Here is a 25,666-nt window from a genome sequence, read left to right on the forward strand (position 1 = left end):
TTGAGAAACTCTCGAGAGAGTCTTCCCGTTGGATCAGGGAAACGGGGAGAGAATTGCCCCCCGAATGGGACATGCCAGCCCTTGTCCGGGMATTGATAGAGGAGGAAGGTCCGATCACCCCGACCGGTATGCGAGATGCCTACTATGATGCCATGCTGGAAGGGCATGGCAGTTGGCTATGYGGGGAGGTCTTTGACTTTCTTGATCTAACCCGTTTCTAGTTCCTTTGGTTCCATACGTACTGGAGTTCTAACATTTTGATTTTTATCGCATTCWACGTTCCCGAAACGGATCCTATCAAATATTTCACATTTTCTATGATCATCTCTATTTCAGGTATTCGGGGAATCCTCCTTAATAGACGAAATATTCCTATTATGTCAATGCCAATTGAATCAATGTTATTAGCTGTGAATTCGAACTTTTTGGTATTTTCCGTTTCTTCGGATGATATGATGGGTCAATCATTTGCTTCATTGGTTCCAATGGTGGCAGCTGCAGAATCTGCTATTGGGTTAACCATTTTCGTTAATTACTTTCCGAGTCCGAGGGACTATTGCTGTAAAATCTATTAATAGCATTCAAGGTTAAACATGACTCCTAGAGAGTTACCAAAATACGAAGTTCTCTTCTTTCTTTTTTATTTTGACTTGGTTGGCAGGGTCAGGGCCTTTCTCGCTGGGCGAGCGCATCCGATTCTAAAGTCCTTTCCTAAACCACTTCCCGTTCAGTTGCTGAAAGATAGAGAGAAGGCTTTCTAAATGAGATTGAGTTCCACGAATATGCAGGCTAGAAAGATGCTATTTGCTGCTATTCTATCTATTTGTGCATCAAGTTCGAAGAAGATCTCAATCTATAATGAAGAAATGATAGTAGCTCGTTGTTTTATAGGCTTTATCATATTCAGTCGGAAATGAAGAGTAGCTAAATGAAAGAAGTGAAGCACAATGCACCGAAGGGGATCCAAATACGTGACAGGGGAGGCCGGGTGATTGAATAGGACTTGCTAACTGATCATACTATTCATTAAGTCGCTCTTTCCGCATCTCTACTTTCAATAAGAAGTGTTCATTTGTCGAAAAGGGGTTCCAATACCAATAGATGTTTCCATAAGAGAGAATAGAGCAGTTTGCTAGTTTGCATTCCTCTATYTGAATCTCTAACACTAACAGGCGACAATCACCAACTTAATCACTGCCTTCTTGTGACACATCGATTGGGTTCCCACCCCAGCTCTGAGTTAACTATTTCAGAGCTCTATCCCTTTCTTTCTCCCAACGCCGTTTAGCCGGGTCTAGTTTTCCTCACATACACAAGTTCTCTCTGAACCGTGCAATAAGGTCACCCATAACACGGCTCTCCCATTTGAGTTATCTTAGCCCCCAGCCATGCTATTCAATAATATTATAAAAATGGCAAGGGGAATACAGGTAGGGAACCCACAACCTTGTGGGGGCTGATTCGATGGACCAACTTCGTCCCCCCGGGGAGCATTAGCAGGCGGCACGCGTCCGGATTCTGGCTGATTCACCGACGTGCCCGTTTCTGCTGGCCAATGTACTTCATAGTTGGGTTGTACCTTCCTCAGGTGTAAAATGTGATGTTGTACCTGGTCGTTTAAATCAAACCTCTATTTCGGTACAACGAGAAGGAGTTTACTATGGTCAGTGCAGTGAGATTTGTGGAACCAATCATGCCTTTATGCGTGCGCCCGGAAAGATAGGCCGACTACTGACCCCACTCTGGCTCTTGTTCAACGGTAATGGACTGAAAGGCTTAGGAGACATCGTCTGATTCAGGAGTGGCAGAACCGTTGACACCGGATGCTTGGGCTTCCACCTRTGCGCCAGAATTTAGCTGGAGTCTGTCACGGATCATCGAGCCATCTCTTCTAAAGAGTTTCAAGAAAAAATCTCCTTAATGCGACTGGGGGAAGGCTGTTCCTGCTACATTTTGCTGGGGAAGAAAGAAGGAATTGAGTCTATTGAGTAAGGGTCGGCTCGACATTTTTGCAAACACCGACCCGACCCTTACTCAATAGGGCAATTCAAAGAGGAGAACGAGGACAACTGACTACCACTAAAAGTCAGACTACGAGTACACGCCTTGCTTTCTTTGAATAGGCCTAATCTTTTATCAGGAAAGAGAAAAAGGCAGCAAATCGTCTGCTCACTGAGGTTAGATCGTCTTCTTTCGTAACCGTACTTGACTTTCTCTCTGTCCCATACTAGCCTCCCCGTCCCATGCTAGAGTTCGCCTTCTTGCTGTGTCGTTCAGGACCGGAAGACGATTGGACAGCTAGTCTCTTTCGAAGTGCTCGAAGTCGGCTAAGGTTCAATGCTTTTTGCTTGCTGCTTTGTCCCTCGTCACCCTAATGGAGGACTTACTTTGTTTTCTTTCCTACGCAAGTCTTGTTGTAAGGTGGAATGCTTTCCCGCTTTCCAAGCCCTCCCAATTCGAAGTTTTTTCCTGAAAGTTTCAACCTTGTTGACTATGACAACAGTCGCGACTATTGATTCCTATGGAGCATCCAGGAACAAGCAGATTCAATCGGACGACGAATTCTTACGTGGAAAAAGGAAATAAAAGGTCCGCTTCCACGATTTCATCTATATTTAATCTCTTAAGAATAGCTTATATAGTYATGATTCAATTCAGATCCACTAACTTTTGATTTCTTTCTCATTTTTCGGATCTGATTGGAACAATTGAGAAGTAGGAAGACTTTGGCGATTCATATCATAATAGGCTATCTAGAATATTTATGTCCCAGCACATAAAATATGAATAATGAAACATGAGGAAGAGTATACCCTGTAGTGACATAGCAGTTCTCGCTGTGAGATTATATCCTTCTGATCGTGGTAAAAGGATGTCTTGTCCAAGCATAGCCTTGAGATAGCGAAGTGAGATTATATCCTTCTGATCGTGGTAAAAGGATGCCTTGTCCAAGCATAGCCTTGAGATAGCGAAGGACACGATGGGCAGCATTCAAATGGTTCTGCCTCAGGTCACTAACGAATTGGCTCAAGACATTAACCGCATATGTGATGTCGGGTCGGTTGGCCTGCAAATAAAGTAACCGTCCCACCATCCGACGGTAAAGGCTGTTGTAAACCTTTTGTTCTGTCTCTCCTTTATCAAGTCTCAAATATGGTTCCATAGGAAACAACCTGGGTCAACAGCCTTGTAGCCCGCAATCTTTGAGAATGTCTAGGTTCTACTTTCTTTGGCTCAAGACAAGTCCTTCGGAAGTGCGAACCACCTCGATACCAAGAAAGTATTTAAGGTTCCCCAGATCCTTTATGCTAAATTGTTTGTCGAGATCGTGTTTTATGGCTTGTATCCGAACATGATCGTTACCAACGATAATGACATCGTCAACGTATATCAAGGCCGTGATGAAACTGTTCTTTTGTTTATGGATGAAAAGAAAGTAATTGGCTTTGCATTGTTTGAAACCCAGGTTAAGAAGGGACGTGGTAAATTTTTTATACCAGTTCCGTGAGGCTTGTTTTAACCCATAGAGTGATTTCTTTAACTTGCAAAGCCGAGTTCCCTTTTCTTTAGAGAATCCGTGTGGGATCTTCATGTAAACTTCCTCATCTAAATCTCCATGTAGAACTGCATTGTTCACGTCAAGTTGATTGATAATCCAGTCTTTCTTGAAGGCAACGACTAGAAGAGTTCTAACCGTGATGAGTTTGGCTACTGGAGCAAACGCGTCATGGTAGCCAACTCCTTGTTGCGTGAATCTCTTTGCAACGAGATGAGATTTGTAACGTTCCACCTCCCCGTTTGGTTTATACTTTACTTTGTAGACCCATTTCGAGTCTTCCCCGTTTGCCTTCCGACAATTCTGCGAGAGTCCACGTGCCATTTTCTTCAAGAGCTCGTATTTCCCTTTTCATCGCCTCTTTCCATCGTTCATCTTGCATGGCTTGTGCAAAATTTCTTGGCTCATTATTGGAATGAATGGTCATTAACAAAGCTTTGTGTGAGTCAGAAAAATGCTCATAAGAGAGAAAATTGGACAAGGGATGTACCGTAGAGGAATGTCGACTGGAAGTGGGATGTGTCGGATCAACGGATGGGGGAAGCTTGGCTTCGAAGTCTTTGAACCAAGTCGGTTGAGATCGAGTTCGTTTACATCGTCCTTGTTCAGGATCCATGTTTTGGACTCCATTCTCTTCGTTTGGGTGTGGTATTCTATACTTGGACTTCCAATTGGGCTTAGAGCTTCATTTGTCTCATCCACGTGATCAACCTCATGTTGAGGATTTTGATCATGGTTACGATGGGCTATCTGTCTCCATACCCTCATATGTAGTTTCTTCATTAATTCTCATTGTGACATCATCCTCCACTTGGTTTTGAATCTCGACATTAACTTCAGTGGGCCGACTTTCTTGCTCAAAAATGTCTTCATGTTGACGATTTGAAGCAACATTATCAAAAGGGAAGTGGTTCTCAAAAAATCTAATGTCCCTTGAGATAATTATTTTCTTGTTTTCAAGATCGTATATTTTATATCCTTTTGTGCCTGGTGGCTAGCCTAAGAAAATACCAGCTCTCCCCCTTTCTTCAAATTTGTCTCCTCTTGTATCGGTGTTTCAGTAATATGCTAAACAACCGAAGACCTTCATGTGATCATAGAGGTGTTTCATTGTGAAGAAGCTCAAAAGGGGTTTTATTACCGATGACCTTGGACGGTAATCGATTGATGACATAAGCGGCGGTCAAGACACATTCTCCCCAAAACCGCTTGGTAAACTAACCTCAAATCATAAAGCTCGAGCTGTTTCAAGGACAAGTCGATGTTTTCTTTCAACGGTACCGTTCTGTTGGGGTGTGAGGGCACATTGTTTCGAGTAGAATCCCATTTTCTTTGTAAAAACACATCATATCATTGGATGTAAACTCCCCACCGTTATCACATCTAATTCTTTTAATGTTTTTACCAAACTGAGTCTTTACCATTTTGTAAAAATTCTTTGTGTCCACTGGCCTCATGTTTGAATTTCAAAAGGAATAACCATACGGCTCTACTGAAATCGTCAATAATCAGCAAGAAAAAATTTGCTCCGGTAAAAGGTGTACGATACTTTCCCCAAATATCACAATGCAGTAAATCAAAACATTCAATAGTTTTTGTAGTGCAATTTGAAAAGGGAGGTCTCGTGTGCTTAGCTTTAGAGCAAGAGTTACAAATTTCATTGAAAACAACGTTTTTAAGAAAACTAATCTCTTTGAGCTTTATACCGGAACCGTATCCCAACCTCTTGTGCCAAGTGTCATTAGTTACCACCATAGCCTTTCTCTCGTTTCTGACTATCCCCATCCGATATAATCTTTTTTCACATCTCCCCGCACCAATCAAACACAAAAATCAAGGAAAAATGAAACCACGCTTTTGCAAACTGTTAGTCAATCACCTTACAGATAATAGATTTACAACTAAAATTGGGGACATAAAGAACATCATCAATTTTAGTACCCCCTTTAAAGGTCCAGTTACCCTTTTCTCTAACAGGCACTTTGGTCCCATTTGCAATTTTGGTTTTGCCGTTGAGGAAATCTGGGTCATAGGTGATGTGTTTGGTGGCTCCCGAGTCCACCACCCATTCATCGTCCCCTTCCCTTTTACTTGCATAGTTAGCCTTACGTGGTGCTTCATCCCTGTTTTTGTTGTTCTCTCCGGCGAAGGTCTGCAAGAAGGTCTGGTTTTGTTCCTTTGTGAGTCCAGGAATCGGACTTGAACCGGCTTCGACATAGGCAACCTTTGTGTCTTCTCGCTTGGTTTTATTACCCGGCCACCATTCRGGATAGCCGATCTTCTTGAAACAACCCTCTTTGTTGTGCCCGTCCTTCCCACAAAAGGTGCAGTGTTCGATTACATCATAGCGTTTGGGGTCCTTGGTAGTACCCTTGTCACGCTTCTGAGGTTCACGACCTCCAACACCATCTCTACGACCTGGAGTAAAAGCCTTAAAGGCAGCGGCTTCAGTTGTAGGTCTTTTGTTATGTGATATGGCCCTTTGTCTCTCATCCTCTGCCATGAGATGGTAAGCGCTGCTCAAGCTAGGGATAGGTTTTGTGGCAAGGATCTGCGTTTTGATCACTGTAAATTCATTGTCTAACCCAATGAGAAATTCAGAGTCTCTCTTTCTCCTTGGATTCATTCATCCTTTTCCCAAGATCGCAACTACACCCATTACAGGTGCACTGCGGTGTTGGTATTATCGAGCCTATTTCATCCCAAAGCCCCCTGAGTTTCGTGTAATACGTAGAAACGGAAGCTCCGGATTGTTGTGTAGTCGCAAGAGCATGCTTTCTTTTCCGAATCTTTCAACGAGGTCAGCCCAGATTTCTCGAGCGGTACCCGAGCATTTCACACTGCTTATTTCCTTCTCCATGGCCGTTGTGAGCCATCCTTTTAACATGGCATCACAACGCATCCAAGGCATGTAGTTGGGAGAAGTTTTTTTATGGTTTCTTGAGGAATCCATCAATGAATCCCACCTTGTTTTTGGCAAACAAAAAATTCATCATTTCCTGTGACCAATCGGTGTAATTGTGGTCGTTTAGAGGATCGTTGACGTGCATCTGTTTTGAGTAATCCGAAGCATGAATATATAATGGTGAGTTGGCATCAATGCCACCCTCATTCTTGTCGCCATTTGTGTCTTCTTCTCCAGCCATTGCGTCAGCTGATGAAGAGTTTCGATCAGGGTTTCGATATCCAGAGCTTGGCTAGAAACCGCTCTGATACCATCATCAAATTGATGGCTCAAGATTTTGTGTTTTCTTATTCAATAATAAAATGCAATACAGAGGGGAGAAATAAATAGACCAAAACAATGGTTGAAAAAGAAACAAAATAGAAGGGCGAAAATAAGGGTGCAATCTGAGGAGAGAATTATGAAGTAGATGAAGGGAATAATTTTAATTCCCAATATAACTCTCTCTCTATCTCTCTTTATGTTATTTCTATAGAAATTTGGGGTTGTAGTGGCAATCTTTTATTCTTTAGGTGCTAGAACTGTAAATAAGAGGTAAATGAGAGTGGAGTCTCTCATTCAGCCCATAGTAGGTTATTCACTCAAGGTGTGTGTGTGTTTTGGAGATCGGAGGAGAAGAGACCATCTGAATCATTTGGGTGATTGGGAGAAGAGTCAAGTGGAGTATTCATCTTCATTAGATAAGGACCTCATCTTCCAAGTCTAACTTCATCCATTAATGGAGTTTCTATGGGGAAATGGGGGATTAGGGATTAAGTACGAGTTCTTTGATGTTTTGTGTTATTCCTACGAAAATCCATCTCCTCATGGAAGTTTTGGTTTTATAAAGTAGAATCTATTTTTTTTCTCCCAAGTAGATCCTTGTGGTAATCATCTAATTGGGTGATTTTGTGAATCGAGTTATTAATGGCAGAAATTCATGGGTTGAATTAGAAATATGAATGATTAGTGATGTGTATTAGTTAGATTTGAGTTAGAATATGTTCTGGGGAGCTTCCTATTGATATATATGGTCATTTCTAGTTTAAATTGGTGCCTTATTTGGAGAAACGAAGTGTGAAACCAGACCTGGACAATTGCGGACAAAACAACGCAAACAGAGAGTTTTGCGACTTGGCGCACAACCTAGGTCGTCACGCAAGTCGCATAGGCCACTGTTGTGGCATGACTTCACCCATTTCGTTTCTCGTTCGAGCTAAGGATTGAAGCATCATTCTAGAGGTTGATTAGATTAGAGGACTATATTAGATGCCTTTTGGGTTAATAAGATATGTTAACTATAGAAATTCTATTACTTCCCTTCCATACTTATCTCTTCCTATTTGTTATCACCGATCCTTATATATCGGGTTTCCTTTTTTGCCTCCTTGTGTTGTATATTTATACTTCGTTTTGCTTGTAATTCACATACAAGAATTAATAAAGAATCAATTCTTTATGGTATGAGAGCAGTTCCGATCCTGCTCTTCCGATCAAACCTAACCAGAAAACTCAAAACCGACGCCATGATTGGTGCAGAGAAAAGTACGAACAAGAACGAGAAGAATGGTCCAAATGCAAACTCCCCGTTTTACATCCATCCATCAGATTATCCGCGACAAATGCATGACAACGATGCTCTAACGGATAGCAACTACAACGATTGGGTCCAGGAGATGGAAAACTTCTTGTTCGCCAAGAACAAGATTGGTTTCATCGATGGAACCATCAAGAAACCGGAGAAAACTGCTGTTGACTACATGGACTGGATGCGGTGTGACGCGATTATCAAGGGGTGGTTAACAACTGCCATGGAGAAGGAGATCCGAACCAGTGTGAAATATGCCAATTCCGCTACTGAGATGTGGTCCGATCTCCATGAAAGGTTTGGCAAACAAAATGCACCCCGTGTATACGAATTGAAACAAGCCATCTCTAAAACCCGGCAAGAAGGAATGTCTGTTTCTGCCTACTACACAGCTTCGAGGCTTTTGGGACGAGATCCAATCGGTTCTTAATGTTCCAAAGTGTTCTTGTAATGGATGCACATGCGGATTCGGAAGAACTCTCAATGAGCTTAGAGAGCAAGAGAGACTCTACGAGTTTCTCATGGGACTTGACACTGAATTCTCCGTTATAGAACTCAGATATTGGCCATGAAACCCACTCCATCTCTTGGAACTACCTACCATTTAGTTGCTAAAGACGAGCAGCAAAGAACCATTATTGATGCAAAAAGGCCCACGGCTGAGGCGGCTGCATTTAAGGCCTTTGTGAAACGAGAGACAAGCTCCAATCAACAAGGCAACAAGTATGTGAAAAGGGACACCAAACAAATGGAACACTGCAGCTTCTGTGATAAAGATGTTTCAAACGGATTGGTTATCCTGAATGGTGGCCGAGAAAGAATAAACAAGACAAAACTAGACCGAAGGCTGCCTGTGCTGAAGTCGAATCGAGTCACATCGAGGGTTTGACAAAAGACCAATATCGACAATTTCTCAAACACTTTGCTTCTGAAGAAAATCAAACAAAGAATGATGTTCCACCCACAGCTAACATGGCAGGTAAAATAAGTCCTAACGATTCTTGGATTGTTGATACAGGAGCTACTGAGCACATGACCAACAGAATTGACATTCTTGAGAACAAGATCTCCTCAGTTGAAGAACCAGTAACCATACCAAATGGAGAAACCGTTCCCGTCAAAGGAAGAGGAGACCACACATTACCAAATGGAACCAAAGTGAAAGGAGTTCTTCACGTTCCTGAATTCAATTGCAGCCTTTTATCAGTTAGCAAGCTTTCAAGTGATTTGAATTGTGTCGTAAGCTTCTTTCCAAGTTTCTTTGTCATGCAGGACCTAACTTCRAAGAACTTGATTGGAGCGGGTAAATGCGTGAGTGGTCTATACCGGATGGGAGCTCTTGGACACYAGAGGAAAGCAATGATGTCGGAGGGGAACATTTGGCACAAGAGGTTGGGACATGCTAGCGAAGAAAAGCTAAGTCAAATAAGTTTTCTTAGAAACATTTCATTTAGAAATAAAGGCCATGTTTGTGATTCTTGTGTGAAATCTAAGATGACAAGACAACCGTTTCCCACTAGCGTTACTAAAACAAATGCATGTTTTGATTTGATACATTGTGATTTGTGGGGAAAGTATCGAACACCCTCTTTTTCAAAGGCGAGTTATTTATTGACTATAGTTGATGATCATAGCAGGGCAGTTTGGGTTTTCCTTCTTAAACACAAACACGAGGCGAGCACATGCCTTATTATTTTCATAAAATGGTCAAACTCAGTTTGAGAAAAACATTAAAAGAATTAGATGTGATAATGGTGGGGAATTCACATCAAATAAAATGTTGAATTTTTACGCGGAGCAAGGCATGATTTTAGAGACAACGTGTCCTCACATTCCACAACAAAATGGAGTTGTGGAGCAAAAACACCGCCATTTACTTGAAGTTGCTCGTGCTCTAAAAATTGAAGCTGGCCTTCCCACAAGATTTTGGGGAGAATGCATCTTAACGGCCACCATATATCATAAATAGGTTACCCTCCAAGGTCATTGAAAAGAAAACCCCCTACGAAATCTTGTACGGTCACAAACCAAATTATGATCATATGAGAGTTTTTGGGTGTTTGGCTTATTATCATAGTACCGAAACAAAGGATGATAAGTTCGAAATAAGGGGGAGACCAGGAGTCTTTGTTGGCTATCCTCACGGAACCAAAGGCTACAAAATATACGATCCAAGCCACAATAAAATTATTGTGTCAAGGGACGTAAAATTCGTTGAGAACACATTCCCGTTTGCTTCTAATGCCACGAAAAATGAAAAGGAAAATGAAGACGTCATGGATGTTACTCATGATGTGGAAGAAGAGCATAATGAACAAAATGAAGAATTTGATGCACCTACTGAAGGTGACTCGAATTTACATGGAACTTCCAATAATTTCACCAATAACCAAGGAGAACCATCCGTGCAAGAAGCCAACATTGAAATGCCATTTGAACGCAATGAAGCCAATCACGATGGGGAAATTAATGTTGAAAATATTGGTGTCAACTAAGGCAAAAGAAGCAGATCGAGACCTAAACATTTGCAGGACTATGAAGTCAATCTCCCTCCTTCTCTAGACCACACGCAACCCGCTCCAAGTCAAGAAGAAAGCTCGACGGTATACCCTTTAGCCAACTTTGTTTCTTATGAAAAATTCTCGAACTCTCACAAAGCTTATTTAGCGGCCATCACTTCAAACGATGAGCCCAAAACTTTTAATCAAGCTGTGCATGATGAAAATTGGAGAGATGCCATGCAAAGAGAGATTCGAGCCTTGGAAGAAAATAAAACATGGTCCGTTGAAGACTTACCGAGTGGAAAACAGGCCATTGATTCAAAATGGATTTACAAAATCAAATACAAACCCAATGGTGAGATTGAAAGATACAAAGCAAGGCTTGTCGCAAAGGGCTTCACTCAAATGGAAGGGGTCGATTATCACAACACCTTTGCACCGGTTGCTAAATTGGTAACCGTCAGAACTCTTCTAGCCATAGCCATTAAAAGGGATTGGATCATCCAACAGTTAGACGTCAACAACGCCTTCCTACATGGAGACTTAGACGAAGAAGTCTACATGAAAACACCGGAAGGTTACGAGAAAGGGGGAGCAACCAAAGTGTGCCGGTTAAAGAAGTCTCTTTACGGTTTGAAGCAGGCTTCGAGAAATTGGTATCAAAAACTCACCTTCGTTCTCACCGAGTTACAATTTGAACAATCTCACGCTGATCATTCACTTTTTATATACAAGTGTGACAAAGTGTTCATCGCTACACTTGTATATGTTGACGACCTGATCAATGTGGGAAATGATGCTGCCAAAATCAAAGAAGTGAAGGCCTTGCTTAACGAAAAATTCAGTATCAAAGACCTTGGAAACTTAAAGTATTTTCTTGGGATAGAGGTTACTCGTACCAAGGATGGACTGGTTCTTAATCAAAGGAAATATATCCTCGACATCCTATAAGAAACAAGCATGATTGGATGTCGACCTTGTTTGTTCCCAATGGAACAAAATCTAAAGCTTGATAAAGACAGTGAAGAACCGCGTGTGGATGCTAGCAAGTATCGAAGGCTGGTAGGTAAACTCCTATACCTCCAAGCAATAAGACCCGATCTCACATGCCGTTAATGTTCTAAGCCAATTTGTGTCGGATCCTCGACAAGATCACTTGGATGCAGTCATGAGAGTTTTAAGGTACTTGAAGGCTACAGCAGGAAAAGGCTTGTTATTTCCAAAACAAGAAGGAACAAATCTCGTCACCTACTGTGATGCAGATTGGTTGGGGTGTCCTTTTACCCGAAGATCTCGAACAAGATACATTTTACTCTTGGGAGGAGCTCCCATCTCATGGAAATCAAAGAAAYACTCAGTCGTTTCTCGATCATCAGCWGAGGCAGAATATCGAGCAATGGCTGCAACGGTTAGTGAAATTATATGGATGCGATGGCTCCTAAGCAAACTCGATGTTGAACAAGATGAGCCAACACCTCTTTTCTGTGACAATCAGGCAGCTCGAAACATTGCCAATAACCTCGTCTTCCATGAGCGGACTAAATATGTTGAGATGGATTGCTACTTTGTTAGAGAACGAGTAGAATCTAAAGAAATCGTGCCTCTTCCCATTAACACCAAGATGCAAATTGCTGACCTCTTCACTAAACCCCTAGGCCTTCAACAGTTCGAATCCTTACTTAGCAAGTTGGGCATGCAAAACCTACATGCTCCAACTTGAGGGGGAGTATAGAAATTCTATTGATTCCCTTCCATACTTATCTCTTCCTATTTGTTATCACCAATCCTTGTATATCGGGTGTATATCGGGTTTCCTTTTTTGCCCCCTTGTGTTGTATATTTATACTTCGTTTTGCTTGTAATTCACATTCAAGAATTAATAAAGACTGAAGTCTTTATTAACACGTTTCCTATCTTGGCTAATTCAGTTGTTTGGTTTGGACTTTTTAGTCGATAGGACCAGTGGTGGGGTGCAGAGCACCAGGTGAGTTCTCTTACGTTAGTTTTATAAACTTGTGATCGTTTATGAATGTTTTAAAACACTGAATATGGTTCTTATGCATTGTTATCATAGTTTTGTAAATCACCATTTGTGCCCTTGATGTCATTGGATAATATGTGGCTATGTGGGTTGCATGGATTTGCACAGCGAGCGTAGGGTATCTTGAGATACTAAAATCGTTTGGGAGTGATAATTCGTGTACCTAGAATGCGTTTCTTGTGCACATAGAATGGGAATCTATTGGGGCTTGATTAGTGAATGTCAAGGTGGAGTGTGTATGGCTACACATGTTGTGCAAACCCCTTGTGTGCAGATAATGTGCATACTTCCTAGCATATGGTGCTTTGAATTTTTTTTTTTTTTTTGTTTCACATGTTTTATCTGTTGGAGGTGAAAGTAAAGGAATTCACTAGTGACTAGACCTTTTGGTCTAGCCTCCCTTCTCAAAATTAAACCATTTTCAAGAAAGTTCCATGTTGAGAGTACTTCGATGGGAAAGGGAAGATGTGATCCGGTTAAGGCTTGGCAATTTAGTTTCCGTTGTCCTTAGCTTTATAATAATTCTTAGCTATGGATGTATTTTACCCAGTGCAAACATTTGAAATGTATGGAGAAACCTAATACTTGTTTACTTTTGGTGCTGGTTTGGATTATGAATTTGAATTATGCTATTTTGGTTTTGGGTAGTTACACTAGGCTCGTTTGGTTTTCCTTGGCCTTTTACGTAATTTATAGTAGTTTTAGGGAGAATATTGACTAAAATTAATGTTACAACGAATGCAGATTAAAGAGCCTCAAGTTTGCCGAAGACATATTTGAATAAAGGAAAAGGTTCATGTGATTGACCCTGACCAGAAAGAATGAAGAAGGGGGCATAAAACCTTTATACAAGCTAATTGTTTTTATCTAAAGTATCTTGTAAGAAAATAAATGCAAAAGTACAAAAGCAATCGTAGTTGTCAAGTCACTAAATACTTAGTCAGGCCTTCACATTGCCTACTACCATGACAAGTAGTCTATTTGGTTGTCTCGGTTCCATCCAAGCCACTTGCAAAAGATTGATCTCTAGAGCAACCAGAAGAGTGGACCATCTTTTACTTTGCCCATCCTATACTTCAGGTTCATTTGCAAATAAACGCACAATATTAGTTTATTTTGTTTTCACTTTTTATAGAAAGAATACGAATAACATGAGACAATTGGGCATGAGACCAGCAGCTGCAATGTACGGAAATAGTAGAAGATATGAAGACATGTTCCTCAATGTAGATAGTTTGGTGACTGTTTGCTTTCACTTGCATAGTCTACTACTTGTCGGTACTACACTTTGTTAGAAAAGACCTTTAATGATGAGATCGTGTCATTCATTGGCGAGACAAAGGATCTCTTGATATAAAGGACTTCTTATGTGAGTCCTGAACCTGTTGGCTAGTAAAATAGCTACGCTGAGTAGAAAACCCTATCTAAATGAAAGGGTGGTCTCTTTTATTTTTCTTCAAATGGATTATATGTGCTATGAAACTTCTCTTGGTCATATAGATACAATTTTATTAAAAAGATGCAAGTACTTCTGCAATTATGAGTCTTATGGACTTTGGAATTTATTAGTATTTTTCTTATTTCTTTTTTGGAAGGGTGTCGCAGGCTATGTCTGGACTAATCCCGATGAATTTTGACAGCAAGAAATCAGCCGGAAAATTTTGGCTGCAAGAAATCAGCCCTCATAAACTCAGTGGCCATAATTGTTGTGTACGCCTGGAATCGAACCCTGAGCAGATGGGATGTTCCACCACTACGCCATAACCCTTGTGGTTTATTCTTTCTTTTCATCCAATTAACGATTTCACAAGTCCATGAAGCATGTGATTTTGTACCTTCTAAAGTGCTCCTAGACCCCATATGGAAGGACTTCTATACATTTAAAGCATGCACTTTGCTCAGTTGTACAAAGAAAATACTCTTATTAACTTCAATTGTCCATGAGAAACAATCTCATCACAATCGTCTAAGTGTAGATATAATGAACCAACATTTGACTAGTAGAGAAAACCATCTTTAGTACAAATGTACAATATCGCAACATTAGCTCTGTTGTCCTGTCTTCTTAAGGAAAAACTATTGTCCCTTGAAAGTAGAACTGTCACCTCACTTCCTAGCAATGTAGTTCTAGGTCAACATTTAGAATTTTAAAATAGTGATCTGTTAGGATCTTGGAGACTATAGGTTACCTTCCTAGAAATATTTCAGTATGTGTTTGTGTATAACAACACAATTAAGAGAAATGATAAAATAAGTGCAATGTAACGGGATGTTGGGTACAATAATAAATAAAAATTATACCATAGCCTACCTCATTGGATGCATTTCTTGATCTTACAAATGCTTCAACTATAGATTCAAGTCCTTGATTATCTGTACCACCTTGGTTGACATGAGGGAAGGATGTCAACAAATTCCCAGGATGTGACACAGGTACTAAATTTTCTCTTAGGATCACACCTGCATAAAAAACACCACTTATTAGGAGCTTGAAAGAACTGAAAGGGTGATGTGTGAGGTGTCAAAGTGCCAAAGTAGATTACAACACCATTTTAGATTGTGTAGATTATGATGCCATCTGAGATTGTTTTTATTTCACTGCATTTTGTGATTAACGTAACTCTTGCAAAGTACTCCTTCCATCCCTTGACAAAATTGCTAAGTTTGATTGGTACGTGATTTAAATGGAATCATCAGACAATTTGTTAGATATTTAATATACACTTCGATATAGAAAAAACAAATGTATCATGTTGACCCAAATGGATACCATCAATTTTTCTGTAATGAATTTAATGGGTAATAGGTAATCAAACTTGGAAACTTCCCAAAAAAGGAATTGCTAGAATTTTCAAGGGACATTCCTGAAGAAAAGTGTTGCACTTTTCTAGGGACAAAGGTAATATTTCTTTACCTTTTAGTGGAAGTGTTGCACAAATTAAAAAATTCAGTGCGATAGTTTTTGTGCCTTTACATTCGAAAGACTGAAGTGTGCACAAGTTCATAATCCTGCAGTCTTGGACCATGGGCTCAAAAAGACTACAGTAGAAAGCTATATCCAACAAATTTTAAATAAATGACTTGATTCATATTTGTTCAGCAAAATATGTATTTTGACAACTTACTGCTTGTTTTCTTCATGCAAATAACCACATAGCCTAGGTTCGACAAACATAGCTAAAGAACCCTATGTATACTTGTTTATCATATGTAGGTTCAGGAATTGAATTATGACAAGATTTCTATAGCAAGGGTTACTAAACAACAAAGGCACTCATCCATCAGGTTCGAAAATTAGCAGCCTAGTAGTTTTCCAAGCTTTCCTAGCAATGCCAAAGAATTAGGTAAGAATGAAGAGCTGGTCATCTTGCTATATATAAGGTTATGGGTGGCACACCAGCGGCATAGTTGATGATTAGAATCAAGTAAACAAGGAATCAAGAAATGGAAAAGAGAATGTTTCATGCTCGTACCAAAACTATTATCAAGAGTGAGCTCCTCAATCATTTGTTCATTTAATGCATACTCTCTTGACTGAGTAAGACCACTTTGGTGCAACATGATAGCTTCATCCTGGAATAATCAACATAATTGATTCATAAATCAAAAGTGGTATGAGTAGATTCATCTGATAACCAACACCAAACAACAATTTCCTCAAATATGTTACCCTGTAATATGAACCCTCATTATCCAACGAGTTTTTCCTTTCCCATTCACTGAAATCAGAATTTATCACCCACCATTCGAGCAAAAGTGGATTAGGAACATCAATTTCTGACAAAGGTAACATAAGAGAATAAGAACCATGGTATTAGTACCAGCCGTTAAGACCATGAATAACAAAGTTTGTGGAGAAAAAAATACAGAGAAAGTAAAGGAAGAGAAGAAACTAAGAAGCATTTAGGCATAGTGATCGTCCAAACACAAACTTCGTAGGAGGTTTTTGCGTTACATAGATATCTCTATAGTTACAAAGACAACCAAACACTACATCATCTCTCCCTATAAAAATATATTCTGAGATACTATAAAAAAAATTATTCAAATCTTATTTTTTGTCCATTTATGTGTGGTCACCTTCCTTTGAAAAGTAACAATTTCAAAGAAAGGTTTGATTTAGGCATCGCATCAAGTAACAATTTAGACAGAATACACATGACCTCCAGGCATATCTATTTTCAAGTTAATTTTGTGATGCATAAAAATGCTCATTCCCCAGGGTCAATGGGGAGAATGACCGTAAATGAGATTTCAAATAGAAAACTAACCCTTTCAATTTTATTTTATTTTTGCACTCAATGACCTCCAAACTGTGCTATTCGAAAAATACCCTTAATGATCGTGACATGACAAATACAATGTCTAGCCATCATGAAACAATGATGAAGGAGGTCATCGTAGGTGGTTATCGTCAAAGGAGTTTGTTAAACTCGTCAAACTCGTAATAACATCGTAGGTAATAGCTTCCTAGGTGCTCTGAAAAATCCCTGTTGTTGGCTTTTCTCTGTTGCTGCTGTTGGATTTGGAGCGAAGGATTGAAAATGATAGGGAGAGGAGGATGCCAAAAGAAGCAGTTTGGCTCCAGATGATATCACATCTGCATCTGCTTCCCTGGAACCAGATCTATATTCAGAATACCTTTCAAAAACTGGTGTCTAATACAGACACAGATACCGATACTACACCCAAAACAATCACTTCATCCGAAAGGGAAGGGGAACGAATAAGGATTGTAAAGAAGAAATCTGGAGAAAAGGGGAAGGTGTTAGAAAACTTTGCTTGGAATCCACTGAAAGTCGTTTATCACTTTCAGATTAAAGTATTTCGACGGTACAATCGAAATCTCAATCGGATAAAATTCAGTGATTGACAGAACTTCGAATCCAAATTGTTATGAAATATGTGTACCTCTTTTCTCCCCACGAAAATGACCAATTCCCAGATTGAAAAAGTGCGAAAACTGTCAAAAACGGCAGTTTTTTGCACCCTAAACCGGGTTTAAAAACCGGGCCAAAACCGGGTTTTAAATCTAAAATTCGGATTTCTGCCACCCCTTGGACCCCGCCACCGGGGGCGCTGCCCCTGGACCCCCGTCGTTTAGGAGCTTCACCCCTAAATCAATATAAATTCAAACAAGTGTGCACTCCGCACCTTCCTTACTTGTTCGATATTTATCATGATTACATTGGTCAACAAATTAATCCTATTACACTTAAATGATATTAGTGATACAAATCACCAACAGAAGGGAAGGGGGAGGGGTTAGCGGGAGTTATATCAAATTCAAAATCGAGGAGATAACTATGGGAATGATTATTTTTGTTGATTACGAGGGTTTGGGTAGTTTAGTCATTTGCATCATGTAAAATAGAGGGAAGTCAGTTCTGCAAAATGAGTTTMAGGGAAGGTCTTTGAGCGCAATTCCTCCATCCCCATCGTTCACAAATGAATCCATCAAGCACTTGCATACAAGAATGCAAGGTTTAACCTTTAGATTAAGAAATCGTGCTTCTGCAAACCCTGTCTGCTTCCCATCCAGATCGTATGTGGCACAACAAAGGCACTGAATGCTTCCACTATGCAAGTACCAATCATCAGGGCTAGTACCTTACAAATCACAAATGTACTTACACCGTATGTGATGATAAAAAAAAGGTTGCTATAGCCTACAGGTAACATTCCTCTCGTCAATAAACATCCCAAAGTAAGTACCAAAGTGAAACCTAAATCAAACCTTTCGAATACAATGTAGAAATCAATTACTCCCAAATTTAAAATAAAACCTCCACAACCACAAAACAACCGAACAACACACGCAATTGTCTAAACTTCATCATTCAGTAAAATAAAATAATCAAATCCAAAACTGCTTGCCTGACGGAGACAGCGGATAAGCACGGGCCTCTGCTTCTCGGCGGAAAACCTCCGCCGTTTCATAGAAACCCTTATCGATGAAATAACCGTAAAGAAAACGCTCATACCTAGAGCGAAAAACAAAAGGAAACAATCAATCAAACAACATCCTCCATACAGAGAATGTTTGAGAAACGAAAACTTACACTTGATTCTGATCGAAAGGATTGTCCATGGCTGGTGTTGTTGCTATGATGAATGAACGAAAGAAGGAAGAGGCAGGAGAAGTGATGTAAGTTGGCAATGACACTTGTGAACGCATGTTGCAACAAAATTTGATTGTTCACCGACCTTTGCAAAAAAAAAAAAATTGCCGCTAAATTTATTTTTATTTTTATTATTTTCAAAACACGGCTATAAAAGAGTTTTATGATACAACGTATTAGGTTTAAGAGGCATTAAGGGATATGTTTGTTTTTAAATTTTTGAGGATATTTAAACCTTTTAAATTTTTATTTTAGAAATAAAACAAATACTTTTAATATCAAAACATCTGAACAAATTATGTTTAAAATGTATTAAGAAATAATTTTAAAAAAACATACCAAACAAAATAAAAAACTCATTCAAATTTAATATTCTTATGGCAAGTATCTATCGGTGTTGATACATGTGATGTGATGGTTTCAATTTGACTTGAATCTTTTTTTCCATAAAAGAACCTGAAATTCTTCCTGATTTCCGATAAATGACTATTTTGGGAAAACTCCAAAAATAAAAAAAAAATAAACTACAGATTTGGTCCTTATAGTTTGGTAGTTACAACACTTTTAGTCTTTGTAATCTAGAAATTACAAATTAGCAATTATGGTATGTAAAAATGATCGGATTTAGTCCTTGCCTCTGACGGCCGTTAAAACATTTATTTAGTTTTTTTTACTTAATAAATAATCGAATATATATATATATTATTACATAAACTAAAAATGTAATTTGAGCGCGCACACATATTCCAAAACTTATGAAGGTATGAAACCCATCATGACTTCAAAAATACCTCCCATGATCATGACTTCTCTGAGAAAATAGGGACGGTCAGTCACTCCTCTCTTCTCTGGCAATACAAAGACGATTGCTTCTCGCTTCTCCTTTCTCTGGCAACATGGGTATAACACTCCTAAAATATGAGTAAATTTAAATGATAAAGTCGATACAAAATTATTACATAAATATATAAATAACCCAAAATGGGAAAATTGTTAAACGTTTACAACCCAAATGATTAGATCATAAATAACAACCTGCTAAACCAAACTATTATAAGTTCATATTGTGAATGAATGTCACTATCTTCATCAAAAAATCCAAAAAAATATAACGCCGACTGATAAAAGCCATAAATCCCAAAAAGTGCATCTATCTGCATCCAATGACTCGGCTCAAGCCTTCGGAGCTCCAATGCTAAGAGATTTTGATATACATGTCATTTAAGAAAAAGTGTTAGGTTTAAAGTCTAATGAAATCAAAAACTTTATAAATAATGCAAATTAACCAGTAATGTAAAAGTTTATAAACTTAATCAAATCCCAAAGTTCACATAATTCAAATAAGGGTCATAAGGTCCCAAACACATCGTATGATGACGGGGGAGAATCGATTTATGTTGATCATGGCGAAACACAAAAGTAGGCCATGGATCTATGTTCTAGAGCTACTATTATGGAACATTGATAATTGAGTTCAACCACCATGGTCTATAGTTAGAGTCACCCAACGAATTAAGATATGCTCTTTTCTAGACTCAAATTATTACGAGTCACACGATCATTAAGTTCAATCACCCATGACCCATGGTCAATAGTTTGAGTCCTCTGTTGATTCATTACCCATGTCTAACTATTTAACAGGAACCAGAACCACTATCCCAACTAAAATACATAAATTAACTTCTATGTCTATGGATTCATTGCATTATAATCTAAACATACTCATGCTATAAAACAATTTACTATAATCAGACACATAGTTTCCAACACCATTTATCAGCATTAAATCATTAAACTCAAGGTTTACCCAAAAGGGATTCAAAGCTTCTTGACCTCAAGTACATGTCAAGACCAAGTAATATAACCAATAAGATTTCCATACCCAAACATTTCATCTCCCAAATACTTGTAACTTTCCTTTCCAAAATGCGACCATTTTTCATAAAATACCTTTAAGTATGCAAAAGTCAAGGATAAAAATCATGAAGTTTCAAGTAGGGGTGTACAAAAAATTGTCAACCCGTGAAACCAGCCCAACCCAACCCGCTAACAACCCAATTAAACCCAACCCGCCTAACCGTCAAACTGCTAACCTGTCAATTAGGAGGGTTGAAATTGGGTTGGCCCTAGCTCAACCCGCCTAACCCGCCAATCCGCCACTAATATATTTTTTTTTATAAAATTTTATTTATATATATGTTTATTATGTATGTATGTATATTTATTAATATTGTATAAATTTTATATAATTTTTAATGATATTATGTTTGTATTTCGTTTTAGTTAAACGTATAGGTTATCAAAAGAGATCCATGATCAAAGAATAATGACAAATAATCTGATTAATAAGATAAAATTATTAAAATCTTTTTTGCAGCAACAACAAATTGATATGTCAGAGAATATGAATGATATTGATAGATATTTAGTTGACGAATCCATCACTCTAAATACTCGTCATTTTATGTTGTATTTTAATGAAAAGAAAATGCTTAGTTAAAACATTTCACTACAACAAGATTAGATCTTATAGGATGCCTAGAATGTTTAAGCATCCTAATATGATACTTTATAGGACGAAACAAGAAAAATGTTTTATCTAAAAAAGTTGCAATATGTTTATAGGGTGATTTTGAGCGTCTTAACAAATTCTATGACGCCTTTAAAATAAAATGTTGTATTAGTTATTTTACACGTCACGACTTGAAAAAGTGTCATATGAACATAGGTGTCCTATAAATAGATGAGTTGACGGGACACTTCTCAAAATATTTCTATAAAATAACTAATACGACGTTTATTTGAAGATTATTCTAAAACACTTGTTGAAACGTCCAAAAACGTCCTATAACCATATTATAACATTTTTAAATAGAACACTTTACAGTGTGGTCTATAAACTTAAGTTTTATGAATTATTTCATTCGTCAAATTTTATGTAACTACTAACCCGCCAACCCAATCCCAACCTGCCTGGGTTGAGTTGGGTTGGGTTATACTTTTAAATGGGTTGGGTTGGGTTGGGTTGGGTTGAGATTTTTCCAAACCGTCATAATTGGATTGAGTTGTAAAATTGTTGTAAACCGCCCAACCCAACTCGCGTACACCCCTAGTTTCAAGTCCTAAAACAACATTTATGTACTTTAAACACATTTTCATAACATACTTGAAGACCCAAAATTAACTAGTAAAAAGGGTAAAACCCCTAATTCTTCCAAAAAAACCCAAAAATATCAAAATCCAAAAATATGTATATACACTAAATGAGATGTTTTAAGAGACTAAAATGAAGAATTATGACATGTATAAAAGTTTAGAAACGGTTATAATGAAGTTACACTAGGTTTTCAGTAAAACATAAAAACTAGGTCAACAATGGTGGAAAAGATGGAGATTTTGGACTTCCACCCACATGGCTTGAATCTCTAGCTCCAAATCTCTTAAATAAATTTGAGAAAATCGATTTTGGTGAAGCAAATGCTCTTGGACCGAAAGTAAATGAAAGAAAAGTGAGTTGGTGAAAGAGTATATGAGAAGAAAAAGCAAAAAAAAAAAAAAAAAATTTGGATTAAAAGGGTTGCAGGCCCGTACCCAAGTTGTTGCACTCTTTTTGCCTATGTTTCACGACCGTGAAGCTTATTTGGTGTAGCCGCGACTGCGAGCCATTCACTTTTCCACCCTTTTTTAGATTCTTGCTTAATGCGTACCCAACCGAACTAAAATTTAAAATACTTCATCAAAGCTATTATTATAAGGTTAAAATATATACGAAAACTTGACGTTATATTTACCAAAAATCCGGGTGTCACAATAGGGTCGATCTCCTCTCCCTCCTCCATCTTGATCGATCTCCTATTTCAAATATGATGAAACCTATAACATCATGTTTTCTATTGCCTTGAACATTTACCCTTCCCCCCTACACCGAGTTGTTCGTGGCCCCTTGCATTGAGCCATCCGTCGCCCCTTCATTTACTGTCATATCTCTTTTTAGGTGTTGTTAATAATTCAATCTTTGAGGTATAAATCTATTTTATTTGGGGATGGGTTTGATCTTGAGTAAACTACAATTTAGGTCTCTATGGTTTTTATTAGGTAGAAGACAAAAAATGGTAAAAAGACTAAAATATCCCTTATCTAACGGAATGTTTAAACGGCCATTAGAGGCAGTGACTAAATCCGACCATTTTTGCATACCACAATGGCCAATTTATAATTTCAAAACTCTAACTAAAGCATATGGACTAATTTTGTAGTTTACTCAAAATTTATACTATTGGGAGGGCCAGAGATGTAAAAAAGAGCAATGTGAATATTAATATATAATTAAATAATATACTAATATTATTATATTAAAATATTGTTGTTATATTATCAAAAGCTGATACTGTTACATTTGTGTGAACGTTTTTACTTATAAAAAATATATTTGAAATTAATATTCACAAATTTATCTAGACATATAATTTAATAGGATATACGTTACATTTTTTTTTAAGAAAATATGCTTTACTTTGATTTATTGTTTGGGTTGTTATGCATTAAGAAAATTTAAGGATGATTTGCTTATCTTTTAATAGTTTCATTAAGAGACAACTTTTAAATTGTTAATAGAATGAATTTTATTTGGTAAAAAAAGGTCCGTCTCTTAATAGTTTCAAAATACTTTGAATGATTTTGTATATTGGGCATCAATTAACTATTCAGCGTCCTAATTTCATTCTGAACAATTATTAAACAATTATATTTTATTTTACAATATATCATGAGACTTTTTTAATCATTCTACACCAAATCATTCAATAACTGCTAAACAGCTTCTTAGACGAATAAATTAAGATTAATAACTAGTTATATTAAATTACAAAAATACTTGAGTTACATAGATAATAAAAATTTGAAATTGAAAGATATAAACTTCCAAATTTGAAAATCAATATATACATATATATATATATATATATATTATTAACATTATTAATATTTAAATTTATTAAATAATAATAATATTAAATATTTATACTGTATTATAAAGTATTTGACAAAAACTGTTAAAAACCATTTTTATGCATGCAGTACTATTTATTGATGCATATTGATTAAATTCAATATTACAAGTAAATTTTTGAATCCGTGTAACTAACTGCAAATAAACATAATCAGGTACAAGATAAACATCTCATTTTAAATATAAAAAATTATCGTTTTTCGAAAACCACATAAAACCGTATTATATCGACATATAAAATGAATAAAATAATACATTAAAATCGAAATATATTTCACTGTATTATACGAGTGTGCTTCTAATATTAAATAATATAAATTTAATCAATCATAGGGGTAGTGGGGGTTATTTAGCAGCATCTTTTTAATTTGGGATTTTTACTTATTAGCGAAAATTGCATCAAAATGGAATCAACTTTCACCTAATTCCTATTTTGGGGAACCAACTTTTAAAATTGTCATTTAGGGGTCTCTATCAAACTTTTTGTTTATTTAATGATCTGGTTGACCTGTTAATGCTGACACCATTCAGATCTTTTGTCAACTAAGATATTCCACGTCATATTAATTTTTTTTTTTTTAAACTAATATTCCATGTCATGTTTAAAATTGCAAAATAATTATAGAAAAAATAACTAAAATTCATTTTTTTTTCAAAAATTATTGTAATAAAATCTATTTTTCATTCAAAATCTCTTTTTTTTTCTAAAAATTCAGATATCAAATTTCAGATTTTTTTCAAAAATGGACTTCCTTACTCACAATTTGATATCTGCAATTTTAAAAAAAAACGAGATTTAGAATGAAAAATAGATTTTGTTACAATAATTAAAAAAAAACGAATTTTAGATATTTTTGTATAATTATTTTGCAATTTTAAATATGACGTGGAATATTAGTTTTAAAATAAAAAATCAATATGACGTGTAATATCTTAGTTGACAAAAGATCTGAATGATGTCAGCATTAACAGGTAAACATGTTAACTAGACCCTTAAATAAACAAAAAGTTTGATAGAAACCTCTAAATGACAATTTTGAAAGTTGGTTTCCCAAAATAAGAATCAGGTGAAAGTTGGTTTCATTTTTATGCAATTTTCCCTACTTTTTATTGCACATTTTTCATTTCTTTTTTCATGATAACTTTAAAAAATACAAATTTTAATTTTAAAAATTCTTAAATCAATAAATTGAAGCGATGTAAGATTTGGTGTTTCCATTAAAAATGATCTAAATTATATGTTGTTATAACCCGGTTTCAGACAATCTGGGTTAAGGTAAAATTATACGTGATTAATATTTGAATATCTAATGGTATGCATGATAAAATAATATACATGGATGATATATATGTGCAAAGACATGATGAACGTAAGAGGATGCATGCATGCATATGTTATGTTATGTATGTGTATACATGTGATAAATTGCATACCTTAATAGATAAGGTACATGTGCAATATAATAATATTTAAATGGTATCTTAGTGATGAAGTAAGATGGTATCTTAGTGATGAAGTAAGATAATGGTATCTTAGTGATGAAGTAAGATGGTATCTTATAGTTGAAGTAAATTAATGGTATCTTAGAGATGAAGTAAATTAATGGTATCTTAGGGATGAAGTAAGCTGGTATCTTAGTGATGAAGTAAGGTAATGGTATCTTAGTGATGAAGTAAGATGGTATCTTAATGAGGAAGTAAAGTAATGGTATCTTAGTGATGAAATAAGATGGTATCTTAATGATGAAGTAAGATGGTATCTTAGTGATGAAGTAAGGTAATGGTATCTTAGTGATGAAGTAAGGTAATGGTATCTTAGTAATGAAGTAAGATGGTATCTTAGTGAGGAAGTAAAGTAATGGTATCTTAGTGAGGAAGTAAAGTAATGGTATCTTAGTGAGGAAGT

General features: G+C 37.1%; 1 protein-coding gene across 3 annotated transcripts in view; it reads right to left on the reverse strand.

Annotated features, from left to right (window-relative positions):
- Nucleotides 1-18,810, reverse strand: part of LOC112506533 — a 28,447-nt gene extending 9,637 nt beyond the window's left edge. For all 3 annotated transcript variants that reach the window (XR_003068463.1, XM_025110651.1, XM_025110652.1), the window contains exons 1-5: nucleotides 18,693-18,810; nucleotides 18,508-18,614; nucleotides 16,301-16,407; nucleotides 16,104-16,203; nucleotides 14,942-15,090 (exon numbers count right to left, since the gene is read on the reverse strand). Coding sequence is in view for 2 of the 3 variants with exons in the window: in XM_025110651.1 (XP_024966419.1) it covers nucleotides 14,942-15,090; nucleotides 16,104-16,203; nucleotides 16,301-16,407; nucleotides 18,508-18,614; nucleotides 18,693-18,808 (579 nt within the window). In the remaining variant the exon portion in view is untranslated. The remainder of the gene's footprint in view (nucleotides 1-14,941; nucleotides 15,091-16,103; nucleotides 16,204-16,300; nucleotides 16,408-18,507; nucleotides 18,615-18,692) is intronic.
- Nucleotides 18,811-25,666: the final 6,856 nt, after the last annotated feature.

The sequence above is a fragment of the Cynara cardunculus genome (genome assembly GCF_001531365.2).
Source record: "Cynara cardunculus var. scolymus isolate 2C chromosome LG 2, CcrdV1, whole genome shotgun sequence".
Classification (NCBI taxonomy): Eukaryota; Viridiplantae; Streptophyta; class Magnoliopsida; order Asterales; family Asteraceae; genus Cynara; species Cynara cardunculus.